Raw genomic sequence first — 22,866 nt, 5'->3', positions numbered from 1 at the left:
GGTCCAAGGCCTGCTAGTTTTCCAGCTGGGTGAAGGGACATCACCCTGGGATCCAAGAACACCTGAACAGCCTGGAGCACCAGTGTCTGCCTGCTTGCCAAAACCACTTTGCCCTGTGAGGGAGAGGAGAGCATTGGAGTGGGGTGCACTCAGATACTCCAGTCGATTGGATCCTGCTGGTGTGAGAAAGACTGATTGATGTGTTAGAAGGTCCAAGGAGAACTTTCAATTTTTAACAAATCTTTAATAAAGAGTCAGAGTGGGACTCCTGAGTCTTGGACTACTAGTGGGGCTTAGCCTGAAAGTCGCCTGTAGTGAATGGGGAATGACCATTATGGTTAAGGGGATGGAAATGAGACATAGGGACCTGTCTATGAAATACTAGAGCTCAGACCGGTCTGTGAGCATTGTTTTTGAATGTTTTATTTTACTTTGTATTTATATTCAAATACTACACTTTGAATTAAATCAAATATTTTCTGGACAATCAGTTACTTCTGTTGCTGAGAGTATTTTTAGTTATGAGCCTATGTTCACTCCCTGTATCTAGCTCCCAACCTGAGAAGAAGTGGACTGCTCGACCAGCTCTATCCCTGACTGTCAAGTGCTGAAGGTGTACATGGCTTAGTTGCTCGGAATCCAGAGTAGGACAGGTCCCAGGATATCAGGAGGTAAAATCCTCAACCCCCACAATTTGCTCAAGTAGCTCTTGCATACTCAATTGCTTGCTTGATGTGACTGAGATTCTGACACTTACTCAGTCACTAACTCAAAAAAACACAATGTTCATTTACTCATTTTTACCTACTTCATTGATAGGGATTCTCTACGTTCCATGCTCAAGAGTGTCATGCCCGCCATGCAGATCAAAGTGGAACGGGCTGGCCATCCGAAAGGTTGTGTACTCTGCTTTCTTACTGAGGGCTCCAACAGCCACTCAGCTTAGGAGAGCTTGGATAAAGAGTGTGTTTTTCTACCTTACAGTAATGACTCTGGGGGTCATTACAACCCTGGCGGACGGTGTTAAAGCGGCGGTAAGACTGCCAACAGGCTTGCGGTCTTTTTTTTAGTATTATGACCATGGCGGTTACCGCCATGGTCATCCGCCGCTTCCCCGTTCCGCCCGCCAGGGCGGAGACAACCGCTGGGCTGGAGACCTGGGTCTCCAGCCCGGCAGCCGTGCCAATACCGCCGCCGGTGTTGTGACCCGGCTTACCGCCGTGGATTTCCAGCGGTAGGAACTGCCATGAAATCCATGGCGGTAAGCACTATCAGTGCCAGGGAATTCCTTCCCTGGCACTGATAGAGGTCTCCCCCACCCCACCCCGACTCCCTCCCCTACACCCCCACCACCCAGCCACCCCCCAAAGGTGGCAGGGCCCCCCTCCCCACCCCGACCCCTGACATTACCTTACACACACACACCCGACACGCACGCAGGCACCACCAACACACACATGCATACACCCCGACATACATGCCAACATCCACACACACACTCAGACACGTACACCCACATTCACACATTCACACACACATCCACACAGACATACATACAGACAGACAAGCACACATTTCCGAAACACGCAACACCCCCACAAGCATACACGCACTCACACACCCCCCCTACATACACAGACGCACACCCCCATGCACCCACGCAACACACAACACCCCTCCACCTCCTCCCCTAAAGGACGATCGACTTACCTGTTCCGTCGATCCGCCGGGAAGGGACGGGAGACATGGGGGCAGCTCCGCCAACACCACACCGCCAACAGAACACCGCCGCGCAAAATCACAGGACGTGATTAGCTCGGCGGTGTTCTGTTGGCGTGGCAGTGGAAGTGGAGCAACCTCCACTTCCCCGCCGCCCGCAAGTATGGCTGTTGGTGGCTCTCTGTCGGAAAAACGACGGAGGGCAGCCAACGGTCATAATACGCCGAGCGGCAAATCGCCACTACTGGCGGTCTTCCGCACAGCGGTCCCTTGGCGGTCTCCTTAAAAGACCGCCGAGGTTGTAATGACCACCTCTGTCTCCTAAATCCCAGCTGTTACACAGTAGATCGAACTAGTGCTTACTCACGCTTTCACTTGAACATGTTTCATTTAAATACATTCTCACCAATTGGCATTACTTCTTTGATGCATCCAAACTGCTCGTGGATCAGTAGTGGTGAGCTGTAGTAACGTCTGAAACCTTTTGGCTGTGGGGAAATAAAGAGACAATAAAACATTGCTTGAATGAAAGGCAGTTCAGCATACTTTGCAAACGAGGCAATAAAAATAAACCATCATATCTTACACTGCAAGGAGCATTTATTTTGAATTTAAACAGAGTCTTGTGTACAAACGCATGTTCGTGGTTGAAAAGGGCTTATTTTATGCCTGTCAAGGAGCCACAAAAGTAAACCAGCAGGTGCCAAAATGTTTACTAAAAGAGAAATGTATGTTATAAATGTCTATAATTAAGCTCTACTAAACCCGCCAGCAGGGGTGTGAAGTGGGCAGATCATGGCATTGTGTTCGGTCTGAGAAAACACACCAACCAGTGAATTTGTATACATTCACTAACTCCTCTCTCAACCATTTCTATTATAGAAATTGTTAGAAACTGGGTTCTTGGTTAACTAGGGTGTAAGGCCTAGTCAAGCAGAAACCACAATCCTCATCCGGGTAAGGGAAAAGCAAACCCTATATTAACCTGTGCTCACCTTATCGTAGCTTGGCACAGAGCAGTTAGGCTTAACTTAGAGGCAATGTGTGAAGTACCTGAGCAGTAAAACAGTGAAAACACTACACAAAAGGATCCCACATGGGATAGAAACATAGATAATAATATTTTAAATGAAACAAGACTAAAAGGACAAAAATCCAATAAGGAGAACTGAAGATATTGAATTTCAGTTTAATTCATATAGCGCCAAGAAGCCCTATTGGGAATTTCTGGTTGCACCAGACCTGGAAAAAGTCCAACGCTCAGGGTGACCGTGATGGAGCGTGGGCTGGCTACAAGGACCCATGTAGGCCAGCAGACCCAAAGTACCTTTAGTCCTGGTTCAGGAGCGTTGTGTGGATCCGGAGCAAAGATGCCTCATGCAGCTGAGCTGATGCATTGGTTCCAAGATGTGGGAGGCTGTGGTACGAGGTCCTGTTCCATCGACATCAAGGATCCTGTTGACGGAGTTTGTGATGCAAAGGTTGATGTTGAGAATGCATTGCACAATCAAGACGATGCGTCTGTTCTCATGAGCGATGGTGCTGCAATGCAGAGTTTTGTAAATGTCATTGAGGCTTCAATTGATGGGAGATGTGAGCAGCTTGAGCTGGGAAACCCAATATGAGGAATGCAGTGGCAATGTGAGTCTGTTGCAACAGGCCTAATCCATGCAACAGTGGCAGTGTGTTGGTTCTGCTGGAGGATGCACTGCTCAGCAAAGCATGCAATGGTTCCACTGAGAAAACACTTGACGCCCACTTCCAAGGGTCCATGAACGGGGTGGCACCACTTGGTAGGGTAGATTTAAAGATGGCAGAGTTCAGGTCCAGGTACAGAAGCAGAGTGGTTGGAAGCCTTTGATGTCCTTGAGACTTCAGGTTAGGAGGCCAACCAACTAGCCCTTTGAGTCACTATGGGTTCAACTGATACTAATATTAACAATAATGATAAAATAATTAGTAAAGCACCTGGTTACTTTTGACAAAGTGTCCCAGTGCTTAGGTTCACTCCCAGATGCAGGGCCAAACAGCAAGCTAAAAGGAGCAAGCCAATCAGATCAATCTGAACAACCACATTTTAATTTTTTTTCAAAAGGATAGTTTATTTCTTTCCTGTCTAAGTGCGAGAGGAAGAGAATTCCACATCTTAGAAGCAAGAAAACTAGTGGAACACTGCTGATGCATGCTCTTTTCACCGTAGGAATACAAGCTAGAAGAGCCCCTGCTGATCTTAAATTCCTTTTAGGAAAATAAGGTTTGAAAAGAGAGTATAAATATTGAGGACCTTTATTATTCAAGATACTATTTTTCTAAGGTAGCCAGTGCAATTTAGTAAGAGCTGGGCCCGTGAGAGATTATCTCAGATGAGCTGCTGCATTCGGCACACACTGGAGTCTCATCAGTCTAGACAGGATATGGCAGTAGTTCAGCTTGGACATGACCAGGGTCTTGACTACTGTCTTTCTAGAGGCTTCCAGGAGAAGTCCAAGGAATTTTTGTGGAGTTTTTAAAACTCCAAAACATTTCCCCACTAAAAATCGTAAGTATTGCATCGAACCAAATGCCAAGATTCTTAACTTTTGGCTTAGGGTCAAGTAGTGGCCCAAGTGAATCAGGCCTCCAGGGAGAGGACCAGATTGAGGGTTGCTTGCCTAAGATGAAGACCTCAGTTTTCTATGAGTTCAGCTTATAGCAAATGTCCATCCACTCAGTCACCTCTGACAAGCAAGCACTTAGCAGGACCACCATATTGTTTTCATCCTGGGACAGTTTCATAATCAGCTGTGTATCATTGCACACAATACAATGTTAAAACCGTAGAGCTCAATATCAGCTAGGGGGTGCATAAAAAGATTGATTAGAGTAATACTCAGCGAGGAGCCACGAGGCACCACCTGCTGCGGTGGAAAAAAAAACCTTAGATGAAAAAGCTTTCGTGCCACCTTGAACAATGCAAGGCCAGTCCTTCTCACCCAGGCAGCCCTTCGGTCCAGGGCACAGGGCAGCAGGTCAGCAAAACAATGCTGGAGTCCAGCAGATGGCAGTCCAATAGAGTGACAGTCTTTCATCAGCACAGCAGTGCTTCTTCCTGGCAGAGTATTCACAGGTCCAGAAGTGTACTGACATGATGGTGTCTAATGTTCAATTCTTATACCCAGTGGTTCCTCCGAAGTGGAGGAGACTTCAAAGACAGTCCTTTAAAACACACAGAGGCCCTGACCTTCCTGCCCTGGCTCCAGGCTCACTACAGGGGGGTATTCAGCACTTTTTGAGGGGGCAGGACACAGCCTATTCTGGTGTAAGTAAGGCTGAGGCCAACTCCTCCCTCCCATCCTGCCTGGATGCCCAATCAAGCTACAGCTAAGCTCCTATTGTATTGGGCTCTCTAGAAGAAATACACAAAGCCCAGCTGTCACCCACTCCATACATGTCGTCAGAGACCGGCACCAGGCACCAAATCGCTAAAATAAGACAATGCCAACATTCTAAAAGTGGCATTTTCAGAATTGAAATTTAAAATGTGATTTCACCATAATTTTGAATTTTAAAATGTGATTCCAGAAACACCAAACTTGAAAGTTCTAGCTCTCCACAATTAGGAATTACATTTTGCCAGGTCAATGTGGCAGTGTAAACCTGCACACACAGGCTACTTAAGTGGGTGGCATAATGAGTGCTACAGGCCCACTAGTAACATTTCATTTACAGGCCCTGGGTACTCATAGAACCACCTATGGAGCGGATGTCAGATACACCAGTCGGGCCACCCCAGTCAAAGATTTTACTTTCCGATTTAATATTTGAAATGGAAGTCAAACTATTCTAGCAGGGTATGGTCCAAGGCAGTGGCCAGTTGGATATGTCATTGTTGAGCTCCCAGCAAGCCAAGAGCTCCAAAAGAAGTAAACCTGGAATTTGTTGCTGCTGAGACCAAGGTTTTACCTTTGTGCTTGGTCACTTTATGGTGATCAAAATCAAAATATGGCAAGTCTATTAGCTGTATGTAGGCAGGGCTTCACAGGACTGGAAACATTTGCCATGAGGTCCCACTGAGCCAGTTGTCAGAGCAGCAAAAAAAGCTCCAAGAGGGAAGAACCTGCTTTTCTTGCCCACCTTGGGTGTAGATTCACTGGGCAAACTGCAGCACTTCTCTGGTCAACCCTGGAGCCTCTAGCTCTTCAGGGAGGTCTCTCTCCGGCCAGGCCTCCTGCAAGATCCAGTCAAGGTCCTCAGTGGTCAGCTGGGTCCATTAGCTGCCAGTCCATCTGTTTTTGGAGTCCCTTAAGGAGGTAATCGGTTTTTCCTCTTTCAATATGGCAAAACCCTTCTGTCACTAGGCAGGCCTGGCTTTATCACCCTAGATATACCCCTAGGTAGAGAAGCTCTCCTCCCACCTGACAGGGTCAAAGGTGATTCTCTCCTTTAATGTGACAGGAACCTTGCTGTCTGGCAAAGACTTGGGAATCAATAGAAGCTTCAAGTCAAAAGAGGTAGTGCTGAACCATTTGTTCTGCCAGCTTTTCATATCTGCCAGCTTTTCGTGTCTGCTCCCAGATAGCTAATCCATGCTAAGTGGTCAGCAGTTACACATATTTGCTCTTCCTAGTTTCAGAGGCAAGCTATTGTCCTCAGAGCTGTTAGCTCTTACCAGGGAAGGATATGTATCCATCTCTGGAAGTGTAATGAGTGGCCGACTGATTTAAATCAGTTCTGGCTGAGGTGTCCTAAAGTACATTTTTGCAAACATACTTTTCTATTTAAGTTATTAACATAAGATCAGAATTAAAAAATTAAGAAGGAAAGAACTTTAAAACGTTATTGTTCCACATGTGGCAACAGGAAACAGATATTTGTAATCCCATCTAGGCCTGTTCAGGGAAACGGGGTAATTCCTCACAGTTTTATATTTCTTGGAAATTGTCCAATGTTGTTCAGTTTTATGCCATAAAGTGCAGTGTGATCACTTCTTTCACAGGACATGTGATCTGGGCTACCTCAGCAGTGTTCAGTCGGACAAACTCCTAGTACTTGATAACAATGTCAAGTTGGTATTTGGGGCTAAATTTACGGCACACCTAAGTAAGAAAAATTGATAGATGTGCACAAAAATAACAAAACTGTTAAAAAAAAATAATAGCTGATTTTTAGCTTGATTAATTGATTAACACCATGTGTGACAAACACTGCCAAGACATTGATTAACACCATGTGTGACAAACACTGCTAAGAGGGTCTCTTGCCTTCAGTGACAAAACAGATTCACACAAGAGGAACATGATTCCAGTCAATGAAAAATCTCAGAACCAGGTGGATAAGGGGCCCAAATTCTGATATTGCAAAGGGGCAATAACATAGTAGAGGTCCAATTCAGAAATGCTGGTAACCTAACACAGATTCTAAAATACTACTCTCCAGAATTGTAATCTTTAATCCCTTCAGATGGAACATAGAGCTTCATTAAATATTTTAGCTTGGTGGACTTGCAGAAGAAATTTAGAATTAGTGATGGAGAGTGATAACGGCCATGCAAACGCCTATTACATACACAATCTTATAGGTTTTTGGGTAGTAACAACATTTGACTTTGTGCTTTGCACAGTGAAAACATTTTCTCGTTTGAGAAGGAAAATGCTATTAGCTAATGATCACATTTTCTAAAGTTACTCACACGGACAATATTAGGAGCATTATACATGAAAGTTTAGAATTTCTGTTGACTGCCATGGCTAACTCAGTGAATAGCTACAAAGTGGTAAATCTAAGCATATTGTGAGCATGTGATTATGAATCGTCCACTTTTTACTTTCGCCTAAGTGGTCTGAATACTCATGCAATGCAAGTTAATGTTTTGTATACTCAAAATGCTAGTTTCAGGTATCTGATTCATATTTGGGGAGCACTTTGCAGTATTAAATGAGATGTATTTAAAATATTTCATTTCAAATCTATGGACACTTTCTATCAGTGCAGCCATTTGGTACTGTAGAGGCAGCTTATGGCCCTTGGTATGAATCGTAGGAGAATCTAAAAAGAAGCATTGGACTCCTGGTTACCAGTAGTGCATTGTAATGATGTTTCTGGGTCTTTTAAAGGCACCTTGAGAGATTCCAGCTGTAAGAAATTGAGTTACTGGTTGAGGTAGGGTGACCACAATTCTTGTCAGGGCGAAACACATGCAAATTCCAAATTAACCTGCTATCAGCTCACTAGTAGCATGGCACAAAAGCAGTAAGGCTTCACCTAGAGGTAATGTGTAATGTATTTATGCAGTACCTCAAACAGTAATAAAGGTAAAACAGAACACAAGAAAGATCTCACACCAATTTAATACATTATTTGAGACCAGAACGACAAAAATCCAATAAGTAGAACTGGAGATATACTATTTTAAAGATGTAAATGAAAATAGTGCCTAAAAGCACTTAGCATCTGTTGGAAATGGTCCTTTTTGCAGGGTCATCCCTAAATATTGTGCCTCCTTCCTCGTATTTTTTCTTACCAATTTTTGTTGGCTTTACGACTCTGGATACTTGACCACTGCTAACCAGTGCTAAAGGTCATATGCTCTCTGTGTAAATTGTATTGGTGATTGGTTTATCCATGATTGGCATAGTTGATCTACTAGTAAGTCCCTAGTAAAGTGCACAAGAGGTGCCCAGGGCCTGTAAATCAAATGCTTCTAGTGAGCCTGCAGCGCTGGTTGTGCCACCCACATTAGTAGACCTGTAAACATGGCTCAGACCTGTCACTACAATGTTTGTGTCTGCAGTTTTAAACTGCCAATTCGACTTGGCAAGAGTACCAACTTGCCAGGCCTAAACTTTCCCTTTTTATATATCAAGGAACCACAAGGTATGCCCTAGGTAGCCCCATGGGCAGGGTGAAGTGTATGTGAGTGGTGGGACATGGACTGCTGTGTGTTACATGACCTACCAGTGAAATACAACTAAATTCAGACTTCACTGTTGCAAGGCCTATCTCTCTCATAGGTAAACATGGAGACTACCTTTAAATAACTTTACAGTGCACATTCCCTTTGAGAGCAGATAGAAATGTCGAGATTAGGGTCTCTGAACTCACAATTTAAAAATACACATTTTGGTGAAGTTGGTTTTTTAGAGTGTTAGTTTGAAAATGCCCCTCTTAGAAAGTAGGCATTTTCTTGCTTAAACCATTTTGTGACTTCGCCTGTTTGTAGATTGCCTGTCTGGGTCACTTTGACAGTTGGGTTGTTTGTGAATCCTCTCTAGACAGTGAGACAAAGGGAGCTGGGGTGTAGCCTGCATATCCTGATGAGCCATCTGTGCTAGAGTGGAGGGAGGAGTGGTCACTTACACCTGAATGGGATGTGCATGCCCTCTCACAATGCAGTCTCCAACTCCCTGGTGTGTATCTGGGGCCTGGCATGGGCAAGGCAGGATCATGTGAACAACAGAGACTTTCCTTTGAAGTAGGCCTACCTCAAAAACAGAAAGGGGTTAAGTATTGGACCCAAAACCCCTGAAAATCAGATTACTTCTGAAATCAAGAGGAAATTCTGCCAAGGAGAAGAGCTGGAGGGCTCGAGGAAGAGTACTGCCTCTTTGCCTGTGGCTGTGTTGTGCTGGGTTGGCCTGCAGTTGCTGCTTCTGTGTAAAAGAGGGCAAAGACTGACTTTTGTGTGACTTCCCACTGGTGAAGAATCTCCAAGGGCTTGAAATTAGTTGCCTTCTGTTGTTGAAGTCTCAGGGACATCACAGACTTCCCTCTGACAGCACCTGGACCCTCTGCTGAGACTCCTACTCTGCCAAGTGGTGCCCTAACCTGTCTCTGGGCCCTTGAAAGGTGAAGCTGGTGGAAAAGGACAGAAATCCATGCACAGATCACCGTGCGGGGAAACGTTTGACGCACCATCGGCAATGCAGCTGATAAATGACACGCTGCCGGCCTCGCAGCTAAAATCAGCGCTCCACCTGCATCGCAGCTGGGAGATCGATGCATCGCAGCTGGAGAAATGACGTGCAACACCCACTTGTAGCTGCTGACAACAACGCAAGCCCCACGGAGCACGGTTTCTTGACACCATGTAACCGGATTTCAAATGCAATATCTCTGGGTGTGAAATATCAACGCAAAGTCTGCCCGACCCGAGGTGCCCATTTGGGAATCAACACATCACTTTCTTGTGGGAGAGAGGAAATGACGCATGCCGACCCGACCAGAGAAGGAATGACGCACGGTCTCGCTTGCGAGTGAGAAATCGCCGCCTCTTTGGCCTTTTTTGACGCACACTCGCCTGTGCGGCTTTATTTTTTACACTAACCAGGTACTTTGTGTAACAACAGCAATCTCACTGTTTTGTAAGGATTAAGACTCTTATTCATTTTTCTAAACTAGTGTTGTGTCCATTTTGTAGTGTTTCAAAGTATTACTGTGTGTGTTGCTACAAATACTTTACAGATTGCTTCTGAAGTTAAGCCTGCCTGCTCGTGCCAAGCTACCAAGGGGGTTAGAGGGAGTTAACTGAGGGTGATTCCCCTTTACCCTGATTAGAGTGAGGGTTCCTGCTTGGGCAGAGGTTATCCTGACTGCCAACCACAGACCCCATTTCTAACAGCGTCTACTGTGGTTATCTTGTTGCACCAGACCGGGACAAAGTCATATGTTGAGGCTGACCACGATGGAGCAAGGGTTGGGAACAGGCAGCAAATTGGGCCTGCTGAACAAAGTATCTTAAATCCTTGTTGCGGAGTATTGCAAGATCCTACGTAGAGGATGCATCATACAGGAGCAGTTCCAAAAAAAAGATGTGGGAATGCAATGTGAGGTCCTGCATTGTCCTGCTTTATCCTTGAGGATGTCGTTGATGATAGGCTTGTGATGTGATGGTCTGCATCAAGGATGAGTAGTGGAGAAGCTGTTCCAAGAAACGGCAGGCTGCAATGCTAAGTACTGTGTCAGGGATGCATTGCACAGCTGTAGTTCAAATATGGTTGTGAAAAGATGCATTGCGCTGTATCAGTTCTGCTCAAAAGGCCACAGTTGGTCAGGCACAGCACCTTCCTGCCCACTTCCAAAGGTCCAGTGCTAGGAAAGCATCATTTGGGGGTCCATCTCACAGCAGGCAAAGTATAGCTGCTGGGTTCAAGATCGTTGGATACTTTTCTCTCCCTGAGGCTTTGATCAAGAGGCCAGCCAACTAGCGATTGGACACACTCTGGTGGTCCCGGGTTCAAGATGCAGGTCCAGTCAGGCAGCAGGGCAGCAAAGTAGCAGGGCAGCAGAGCAGCAGTCCTTCTGATTGTTCCATAACTTGAAAAATAGACTGAGGAGTAGAGTTTGAGGGGCCAATATTTATACTTGGTGCCAGCTTTGAAGTAGGAGAAAGTTCTGGAGGTTTCTATCCCAAAGGGGGTTTGGAATTTCCTATATCCCTGTCCCAGCCCCAGCTGTCTGGGTGCACAAAAGATTAGAGTCAAACCTTTGGTGAGTGTGCTCAAGCCAAGGCTTTCTGATGTGCAAATGTGGTAAGTGACATTTCTTCTTCCCATCAAATCAGAGATGGCCCATCCTGTCAACACATTCCGCCTTTGTTTCACTGTCTGAGAGCAATACACAAAGATCAATTGCCAGCTACTTCTAGTCATTGTAACAGACTTGTGTTGTCTCCTTTCTCTTACCAGGACTTGATCTCCTTCTGTAAACACAGTTTTATTAGCACCTCAGCGTTTGTCTGAGTAGATTTTCATCTTGTGCTTGAGCCACAAATCTGTGTGACAAAGTTTATCATAATTTTTTGATCTTTTATTGGTCCACTGTGGCAACTTCATCGTCATGGCTCTCCTGAACATCAAGGCGGCAGGACTTTCACCTGTTGTTGTATGAGGAGTCGACTGATAGACACGAAGAGCACAATGAAGTGCTGAACGGTCTTCTTGAGTGTGCTCAGAAAACGCTAGACAATGCCATTTGCTTGAGGCCAAAGAGGTGTGCTTTTCTGATGCTTAAGATTGAGATGATTAACAAAGTCTCTGAATTCTCGACAGTTGAAATGGGGGCGATTGTCAGACTTCAGAATTGAAGGAACACCCCATGCTCCAAAAATGCTATCTAATCTCTTAATAACCTTTTCCTGAGTGATCAATGAGAGGTCTTTTACCAAAAGAAACCATGAGTACTCATCAGTATCACCATCAGGTGATTTCCATTGCCAAGGGGACCAAAGAATTCAACAGAAATTCTTTCCCACACATGCTTCAAAATATCAGACATGTTCAATGGATGCTGGGTGTTTTGGGAGATAAGCAGTTGCACAAAGGACAGGCCTTTAATTCCCTTTTACCTCTTTTATCAAGATGAGGAAACCAGACTCCGTCTCTGAGAGCTTGATGCTTGGCAACAACTCCATGATGTCCTTCACGTGCCACTTCTGTTACCTGTTGTTGATGACTCTGGTATGACAATTCTCGAACCCCGCAAGACAATGGGGGTTATTACAACTTTGGAGGAGGTGTTAATCCATCCCAAAAGTGACGGTAAAGTGACGGATATACCACCAGCCGTACTACGAGTCCATTATATCCTATGGAACTCATAATACGGATGGTGGTATATCCGTCACATTTGGGACGGATTAACACCTCCTCCAAAGTTGTAATAACCCCCTATATCTTCTTGGGTGATGGACAGTTCATCTTTCACATATTTGAATTTCTAATCTTCACTGTCATATGTAAAAGGTTGAGTGAGCTGTTTTCAGGATTGATGTGCAATTATGTCTTTACGTATGAACATATCACTATCTGTGCTTGTGACAGTAATGATCTGTTCCAATGAATTTGTGGCAGGTACTGGATTTTACTATGAAGTTAATACATACTTCAGCCACTTTGGAAGTAGTACTAGGACACAGTACTGGCACTCTTGAAAAATTGCGTGGCTTTGATCTTTCCCTAATTGATGCACAATAGTGTAGTCATAGTCCTGTATTCACAAACCCCAACATTCGACATGAGAAAGCATCTTAGCTTTAGGATTGCCATAGATGGTAAGCAGTGCTTGATGATCCGTGACAGTAGAATGATTTTCATATTAAAATACATGGAAATGTTCACACCATTATTAAACTTTCTTTTTCAAGTAGTGACTAGGCACGTTTGGTTTGTGACAAACTTCTACTAGCATATTCCACAACATGCCTTTGAGTATTTGGGTGTTCACTGTGTTGGGCAAGAATCACACCTAACATGATCAGGCTTGCATCAACAACAACCTCTGTGAAGCTTTGGATCAAACTAGACCATTTCAGTGGTGTTCTCAATTGCATGTTTGATTTTCTTGAAGCTTTTTTATCACTTGTGAGCAATGTAATGAAACAAATTGTTTTGCTGAGTCTCTTAAAGGAGCACTGACTGTGGCAAAGTCACATATGTACCTAGAACAGTAGCTAGCCATTCCAAGAAAAGAACATAACTTGGTAACATATTGTGGGGGACAGGGGACTGACTATGCTTGGAAAAGCCAGATCTGGAGTCACCCCATCAGAGAAAATATAGCCTAAGAATTTGAGTTTTGTTTTGTAGAACTCACACTTCTCTGCTCTCAAGGTTAAACCGGCATCAGTAAGTAATTGACAAACCTTCATAAAAGCTTTATCATGCTCTCTTCATCATGTGTCCCTAAAGAACAATATGTCATCACTGTAGCTGAAAACATTTGTGAAAGGCTGCATTATACATTGAATGACATCTTGAAAAATGTCTGCAGCTGATGTCACACCAGAAGATAATCTTTTATATCTGAACACATCAGTGTGAGTAGAACAAGTAGTAATGTTCCTGCAATGTTCTTCAATTTCCAATTGATGATACCTTTTGTTCAGGTCAAGGTGAGAGAAGACTTTGTCACCATTTAGCTGTGTGATCATGTCAGCAATGTATGGACCTGGATGTCATTCTCTTTCAATTGCCTTGTTAGCTTGATGCATAGCAACACAGATGCCTATAGCTCCTTCATTGTCATTTTTGTGCACCAAATCTATGGGTGAAACCCAATGTTGGACCAGTATATCACTCAATTATATCATGTTTTAGTAAAGTATCAAGTTCTTTTTCAACAGCTTACTGTAAATAAAATGCAAGTCGACAAGGACTTTGAACAACAGGACAAACATCTTCAGTAATATGCAGTTGCACTTTCATGGTCTCAAGTTTTCTTATCCACCAAACATTTATGAAAACTGACTCACTATTTAATGATGAACATTAATGTTATAGTTACAGATATTTGCCCATTTTCAGCATTAGTACTGAAGCTGGTTAAAGGGGCCCTTGAAGCAGTACCTTGAAGCATTTGAATGAGTGCTTGTACTTTTGTCTTTTTGTGTTTCATGGTTGCGAGGAATGAACCTTGAGTTTTAATTATGTCAATGCAGCCCATGTATACACTAGTCTTTGACAGTGTGAGACGCAGCATTGTAGACAGTTTGTGGTACTTCTCCTCAGGCATAATGTCTATTGATGCTTCATAGTCTTAAATGAAAGGTAAGGAGCAACCGTTCACCTTCAGTGTAATTTTAAGACAATGTGTGAATGACTTCTGTAATTTTACTTGTCAATTTTTCTTTGACTTGTCTTCTTCCTTGCGGGCGGCCAGTTCGACATGCTCATGGTTCTCTGAGCATTGACATACTTCTTCTTCACTGTTGCTTGACAATGACAGAAAGAACAATTTGACAAAGATTTACCAGCCGATCAACTTTGTTTAGTGTCAATTTGCCTCAACCGATGTTGCCACTTGGTCTTGTGGGCATGAGTAGAACATTGCTTCTGGAACGTTTTGACGGTATAAGACTTCATCAGCATGTGGTATTTTTTTTATAACTTCTTTTACTCCATCACCTGCACTGTTCTTAAGATTTGATATTCTTTTTGTCATATGCCTCTTTCAGTGAATCATTGAAGTCATCAAAAGCTTCTATTCAGCAGTCGATCTGGTGGCAATATTTTGCTTCTTGGTGGTAACGAATGGAAGTGGTGGTTTCAAAAAGACGACGCCTGTGTATTTAACACCTCCTTCTACAGTAGGTGAAAGTATGCGCTGTTCAGACAGTGCTTGATCTGCACCTGACTCCACACCTTTTGGAGGTATTGATCAGTATTTGAACTCGGGTTGTCGGTCCTGCTCACCAGACACACTGCGCCTTCTTCCTCTTTCCCAGCAAGTACTTGTCTCATGTAGCTGTTCTTCACTATTCTCACCCTGCTGCATTTTACCCGGTTTTCACTGCCTTTGGCGCTCCTCCATAACAGGCTATCACTGCTTTTGCAGTCAGCTATCGCTGCCTCCAGCGCTTCTCTGTACTTGGCTGTCGCTGCCTTCACTGCTTTTCTGTATTTGGGTTGTCACTGCCTTTAGTGTTATTATTCCATATCTTTTATAGCTCAGTGTTGCATTATGGTGCAGTACCTCTTTCACAGCCTCACCAGCAGGTTCCTGGCCAATAATACACACACACATTTATCTGTAAGACTTTTGTCTTCTTTGAAAGCTTAGCACTGGCTGGAGTGGCACTTTGACTGCACATGTGCCAAAATCTTCACTTCAACTGAGGCGCGTATGGCACATACGAGCAGGTTGCTGGGCCTTGGCATACTCTCTGGGAGATCGCTTTTGGTTCTTCTGGTTATGTATTCCTAATGTCATCATCAGTTATAGCATCCTGCCCAGCTTTGGTATGTGTAACTGATTACACCAAACATGGGGCATGGTAGTACATGTCTTTCTCCATCAGCGTGCACCGCAAACTCAACATTCCAATCATAAAATCTATTAACCACAGCCGAACACTTACATCACAGTTCTACAGAGTCTGTCAGGAACCAAAAGGGTCCTGTTCTCTCAAATTCAGAAGACACTACATTGATGTGACTCAGGACACAGGCTGCAAGCAACAATTGTTTGATACAAGAAAAAGCCAACTTTCTAAAAGTGCCTTTTTCAGAATTGTGACTTAAAATCTGACTTTACTGTTAAAGAGGGTTTAAAATTAAAAATCTTTAGACACCTAACTCGACATTCACAATTACTTTAATTGAAAATTAGCAATTATTATATGTAATAAGGTAATCCAATGTTACCCTTTGGGAGAGGTAGACCTTGCAGTAGTGACCAGGACATGTGAAACTTAAAAGAACACTTCCAGCTTTTTAAATAAACTTCATCTTGCCATATGGGCTATTTAAAGCCTACCTATGGGTGACTTATATGTACTAAAATGAAGGTTTAGGCCTGGGAAAGGATTTATTTTGCCATGTCAAAACGGCAGTTTAAAACTGCGCACATAGGTTGCAATAGCAGGCCTATAATATGTTTGACAGGCTACTGAGGTGGGCAACATAATTAGTGCTGCTGGCCCGCTAGTAGTATTTAAATTACAGGCCCTGGGTCTATGTAGTACCACTTTACTAGGAACTTATAAGTAAATGTAATGTGCCAATTTAGTGTATGCCAATGTTACTATGCTTTAGGGAGTGAGACACACACTTTGACACTAGTTAGCAGTGGTAAACAGCACAGAGTTCTAAGGCCAACAAAAAAGCAAATCAGCAAAAATGGAGGAATACAGCAAAACGTTTTGGGGAAGACCACCCTTAGGCTGAAAAGTTTACCACCAACTCATAAATATTTGTAATATTTACATTTGCAGATCTGATCACGTTAAGGAATATATGTTCTGCTGTGCAAGTAATCATACAAATAGACACTACATTAATAAATTAAATGTACATGTTGTTAAAAATTCCTTAGTCGTCAATCTAATTAGTTACTAAAATATCAAAAGTAATGGTCCCCTTAAACTCTAAATACACCTTTGTGGCTTGTTAGCGTAATGTACAGTAAGACAACATCAATATTACATCCCATAGTCCTTGATATGTGATACAACAAGGGCTGTGGGGAGAAAGCCCTCTAATTCAACTCACTTTACACAGAAAACATAAAGGGCATTTCCAAAGTGGACAGCAAACTTATAAACGTTTATGTTGCTTTTAAAATGCTTTGTTTACATAACTGTAAGCATGAGGATCTGCACTGTAAGATTTCACAGACTGCTTCTGAGAAAGCATTTACCCATTGTGTTACAATCCCACTCTAGAAGAGTTGTGAAAATGATGCTCGTTATGTCTGTTTGTTTCCCTGACCTAAGAATAATTTTGGTTTATATTGTCTTAAATATTAATAAGACCATCCCATTAAAGCCTGGTGAAACACAAGGTTGAAAGGAAGTTCAGGTCCTTATCATTCGTGGATGACCACATGTAATCCATCAAACAAATTAGGGCCTGGTTTAGAGTTTGGTGGATGGGATACTCCGTCATGAATCACAAGACAGATAGTCCATCCGCCTTACTACAAGTACCATAGGATATAATGGACCTGTAATATGGTGGACTGGATATATGTCACATTTGTGAGGGAGTACCCCATCCGCCAAGTTCAAAATCAGACCCTTAGTCTTTTCAAGAACATCAAACTAGTTATTACTGGTACTGAGACGAGACTTAAACAACAAGTTCCTTTTTTTAAACGCCTGCATCTGTATGAACTGTCTTGAACGATATAAAAGAGCCTTTTGCTTCTAAACGTTTTAGCCACTTATTGTACGGGCTTTGAAGGTATTCACTTTGTCAGATGTTTAAGTGGGTGGAATTCTGGTGATGTTCCTTCCTACTACCCTTATGCTTAGGAAATTACACTTTACACTTGTGTTCCATGATATGCACTGCCTGTTCTTGTGTAATCAGTTCTAACATAGTTTACCAAAAACCGGGTAAACCTCTAAAAATCGATAAAAAAACAATTACTATTGTTATCTCATTGTCACTAAAATAATGGTAAATTAATGTATGTTTCCTGAGCTTCTTAATAGCTTTATCATTAATGAAATCTTTTTGGAATTAACGATGCCATTTGAAGACATTTTTGTATATGCATCAGTTTCCCTAGTCCTGCAAGGGTTACGAGGTATCCCTGCCTAATGTTGAATTAAAGGTAGGATTGCTACAATATTGAGCTGCATGTAGATGCCCTCTGAATTGCAGTTACGAAGACTAGGGTACCTCCACCTACCTCTCAAAATGTGTGGTGCCATCATTGGAGATTGTGTATAACTGATAAACAAGTATTGGTAAGACCAATAGGTCTCACTCTAATGTGCTAACATATGCAAAATCAGACCTGCAGAGACAGTCATGAGAAATGGTGTTGTGAGCCTTAATGCATTAAAGCAAGGCATATTGGCTTTGGCAAAGCTTGTTTAATTTCACTGCACAAAAATCCCTCATAATGTTGCTTGCAAGCATATGAGATAGCATTTTCTACCACTCTTTATAATAAGAATAAGCTAGTTGTTTCCTGCAAGTAATGGCGCACGTGTGATTGATGGGTCTTAGGGTTGCCTTTAGAAACGATGGGTTGTTAGCCTGCTAAAACTCTGGTCTCAAGAGAGGTTTTTTGAAATATAGCTTTAGGAGCCCCTCGGACAACTGGCTTGTTTGGCTTTACTTTCTCTCTGCCTTTATCTTTACCCTACCGCTGCTGTAACTAATCATAGCATTGTCTCCTACAGTCCACCGCATTTATTTTCTGAGATCCAAATAGGTTGAAATGCTAAAAAGGTACTTCATGCATTTCAAAGCACGCACTCTCTAGGAGGCAGAATAATGCACCCAACAGTGCACCCAACAGGCAACAATATGAGACAAGAGTGAATTATTCCTCTGTGTGGAGACTTTGCTCACTCTGTTTTATAAAGAATTGGTAAAAATAAGTCTTGCAGACAACACTGTCCTGCCAGACATAAAATCAGGCTGCCTGTAAATACAATCAGGTGGTGATACAAAGATCCTCGCCAATAACGATCCCTTACTATCCACTTTCCATTTTGCTGAACTTATTATTCACGATTCAAGGTCCTACAATCTTCCTCTTGTTTTCATCTATTTTTGCTCAAACAGCTAAAAACACTAAATTCTCTGCAACTCTTAATCGACATTGTTTTTTATCATGAAAGAGTTCTACATCACTGGCTTTCCCCACCACCCTATCAAATTGTGCACATTTAATATATTTATATTAATTTATAATGCCTACATCAGTGCCTTTTTGAAATTTTCCCTACAGTGGGAAAGTGCTCAGCATGTATGCCTGGATGATAGCGGCTCACTCTGCCCCATGTTGAGAAATATGACTGTAATTAGCTGGGCTACTGCGCATCCCTCAGTGCCCTCAGGGAGCATCCATGCAGTGCTATAATTATACTTTATTCTACAAGAAAATAGCAAAGCCGTGTTTTGATTTTTTATTACGGACAGCCAAAGCTTCCAGTGCCAGGGAGGATGTAACTAGGTAATCTGACTCATGGTCGCTCACTCACCAGTTTGCCCATGCAGCGCTGCTGTCCTGTGCTCTCCGCACATTTGTGGTGGATGCTCATCTTGCAAGCCTTGCAGCGCAGTCCATGTTTTGCACTTGACCCTGACAAATAAATTCAAAAGGCGAAATTCAGAAGGCATTTTATTCATCTGTTCAGTGGCCCACTGTAAAATAAGTTCTGTCAAAAAGAAGCTTAACATGGACATAGAACAATGAATTGCAGTGCTGCTTACAGGCCATGGACTGATTCATATAGCTCATGCTATGAGTAGGAATGACTTAGGGCCTGCTTACAGTCTTGCTGGATGGGAAATTCTGTCTCAAATGTGATAGCCCGTCCACCGTATTACAAGTCCTGGACCTTGTAAAACAGAGGATGGGATGTCCATCACGTTTATGACAGACTATACCATCTGCCAAGATCGTAATTAGGCCCTTATGCGTTTGGCGGTCAGATGAGCCGACCGTCAAACTCACAGGGAGAAAATTGCCATCATGCTGGTGGCATCCTCTCCCCCATTGTATTACAATGTTCCCGCTGGACAGACCGATGGGAACATTGTATTACAGTGTTCCCGCCGTGCTGACCGGCAGGAACCATGCTACGATATTGGTCTCAGCTCCTGTAAGGGAACCAAGGCCAGTACCCTAGCACGCCAGCATCCTCGGAATGAGCACTGTCTGCAAAGAAGACAGTGCACATTCCAAGGGTGCTGGGCAGGGGAGCCCTCACTGCCCATGCCATGGGCAGTGCACAGGCCCCCCTGTGGCCCCCTGTACTGTTTTTCTGCCAGTCTCTTCATGGCAGGGCCCCACCATAAAGCAGCTGGGGGAAAGTTGTGTTGTAATTAGCACGCGACGCTGAGCGCAGAGCCGCTGTGGTTGACCATAACTCAGACCAACCTTGTCGGGAACCACGCTCCAGGCGGTGACAGTGGTCCCTTGGTGGGTCCACCCACCAGGGTTGTAATGTGGCAGTCGGACCGCCTGGAGTGCGGCGGTCTGACTGTCACCACGAAGACAGCCAGACTCATAACGAGGGCCTTAGTCTTGTAGTTTCCTGATTTACTCCTGAAACCCAGGAGTGACCCAGGAGTACTCCAAGCTTAATTTTCTGCATTGAGCTTTGGCTGTAGGAGCTACAATTACAATTCTTTGCAGAAAGTCTTGTTCTGCAGATATGGAGGCTCATAAGGGTACAGAAATCAGGTATACATCTAATAGTGTGTCATTAGAAGAGAAATGAATCCTCAGCTACAGACTTCTGTCGTTGAAAGTAGGGTACAATTCAAATTGGCATGGTGGCTATATACCTGCAAGAATAACTTGCTTCCTTCTTACTTCTCCACTCATATTTCGTCCTACATTCCCACATAGTTCTCTCATAACCAAACACAACTTACTCATTGTCCTCAGAGTAAAGCTGAAATCTAAAGTTTTTTCAACTTCTTGAAGGGCCAGCCTAGCCACCTTTAATAAGACATTCAGCTTTGCCACCTCACACACAGCACAGCTTGCAAAACGCATCTATACTTGGTCCTGGCACCTAGAGATCTCCCTGGGTTTAGTATGAGCCTCACAAATGCCATTAAACCTGACTGCCTTACTTCTAAGCTCCGTGGATAAAGAGGTACACACACTAATAAAACACCCATGGAAAGCCTGGAAAATCAAAAGAGCGTCAAAGATCACAATTGCAGTGAGGAATACAAAAGTGTGACAGTGATTGATGAACCATTGTCATGAAGCTACTTTACCTATTCACATGCACATTATTTTAGCCTAGGCCTGCAGCTTGCGCCCTTTCACTTTGAGGCATCTGTTTTTATTTTTCTATATTTTTTAGCTGAAGCCTTCTTTTAGTGGAGATATTTTTATTATTTTATCGGCTTATACTTTACACAGACTTCTGTTATTCTTTTCTCTGCATGACATTCTCATGGTGTGCTCTATCCAAGGTTGTATGTGATGAGTTACAAATTATTATCGGTACAAAGCGTTCATCATGTCCCCAAATCCTATACACAGAAATATATCTGTTGTCATGCTAGGTTAGTTTTCTCAGAACACTAGATGTTTTATTATAAAACACCTCACTGCCCCCTACATAACAGAGGGGAATTCCAACCAGTTGCCATCTTATACTCCATGTCTCCTTTGCACGTTTTCACTGGGACCTGATGCAGTCTTTCCCTCCATGTGGGAGAATTGGCATAGACCAACAGACCTCTGCTTTACCTACAGTCACATGCATGGGAGATGGTGCTCTCTCGGGGGGCCTGATGTGCAGGTTAGGGCTTACACTTCCATGCTCTTATAGGGAATCTTAGAAGTGCAGGTAGGGATTTTCAGAACCACTGTTGTGACAGTATAGTGGGACTTTTCTATGTTTCACTTTCCTTGTCACATAACCGCAATACATGCCTTTTTACATAAAATGCAGTTGATTCAATAGTATCCATTAAACCTCGTCCTGCTTCTGTTTTGCTTTTGTATGTGTGAGACTTATGTGACTGAGAAAAGGGGGTAAGATCTGTTTCACCACGATTTCCCTGAGAAATCCAGATGACATGCTAAGGACTGCCACACATCACCTTTTACTTTTGGGAACTGGTGAGGTGCTGCTAGCTAGTCGGAAGGGTTAGGCCAGTGAGTGCCCTGCTCCCAGTGGTACTGCTGCACAAATCCAGCAGTCTTGTTACTCTAACGAAAGTCTTTACAAAACCATGTCAAAAGCTCTTCTGCTAGGAGCCCTCTTCTGTACTCAGTTCAGTTTTCTTAAACCCTATATAGTTGTGTTTGGATTTCAGATCCTAGGTCCTTGTACACCCAATAACAGTCCTGAGCATGTGATCCTCAGAAGTGATCATTGGTTGATAGGGTGTGAAGATAGCAAGAGGATTAGTAGAGGCACATTGAAGTATACGGTATCTGTCTGCATTTCAGACCATTGCCCCAATATGCTTTATAAGCAGTGTAAAGGTGCTTGCAATTTTTCCTACTGCCTACAGGGTGTCAGTGGAGTGCTTTGAGGAGGGTTTTGATGTTGTCCTGCTTATAAAGGTTGGCCAACTAGTATTGAAATCTTAGGACTGGCGATGCATTTTTTGGAAGGATGAAATAGATGGTGTTTCCATAATCAAGACATTCCAGGGTGTGCTTTTGTCAGCTAAACACAGTTGGTGTCGAGGCCTGGAAAGATTTTCCATTCAGTTGCTCTGGATACTGGAGGCTTGATTGTAGATTCAGTAATGCTCAGGTAGCTCACCTTCAATCTGTAGAACATTTGGTCTAGGCACAAAGGGATATTGATTGTGTTTTCTGCAGGACTGCTACCCAATCAAAAGTTAATTTGTGTGAAATTAGTGTTCTCTGGGTATTGCTCACAGACCTGAAACCCGGGAAATGCGTACATGTTAAAGAGAAGACGAAAGGGGTATGAGTCTTAAAAAACGTAGCACAACAAGAGGAATACAGATGATTTAAATGATCTGAGTCTGACTTTTTGGCTATGATAAGTTAGAAATAAATTAATCCACTTTGGCACTGGCACAGCCATGTTTGAACATTGTTCAGTCCTCTTCAGCATGATTGTGAGGTCTACAGCTTCAAAGATGGCAGACAGGTCAAAGAGTTGTAAGACAGATTGACCCCAAGAATCGCCCCTCAACCCCACTCTATTCAACACTTACATGGCTCCCCTTACAGACATAGTCAGAACCCACAGACCCA

At 43.3% G+C, this 22,866-nt stretch overlaps 1 protein-coding gene across 1 annotated transcript in view; it reads right to left on the bottom strand.

The window, feature by feature from the left end:
- The window catches only part of STAC (SH3 and cysteine rich domain), a 1,272,108-nt gene that overhangs the window by 421,964 nt on the left and 827,278 nt on the right, over positions 1–22,866 (bottom strand). Inside the window, exons 3-4 of the mRNA XM_069214962.1 lie at positions 19,136–19,236; positions 2,126–2,207 (exon numbers count right to left, since the gene is read on the bottom strand). Coding sequence (XP_069071063.1) covers positions 2,126–2,207; positions 19,136–19,236 — 183 coding nt within the window. The remainder of the gene's footprint in view (positions 1–2,125; positions 2,208–19,135; positions 19,237–22,866) is intronic.

This window comes from Pleurodeles waltl, chromosome 2_1, assembly GCF_031143425.1.
Source record: "Pleurodeles waltl isolate 20211129_DDA chromosome 2_1, aPleWal1.hap1.20221129, whole genome shotgun sequence".
Lineage (NCBI taxonomy): Eukaryota > Metazoa > Chordata > Amphibia > Caudata > Salamandridae > Pleurodeles > Pleurodeles waltl.
Note: the sequence above shows the minus strand (reverse complement) of the source record. Positions and strands in the feature narration are given on the sequence as shown.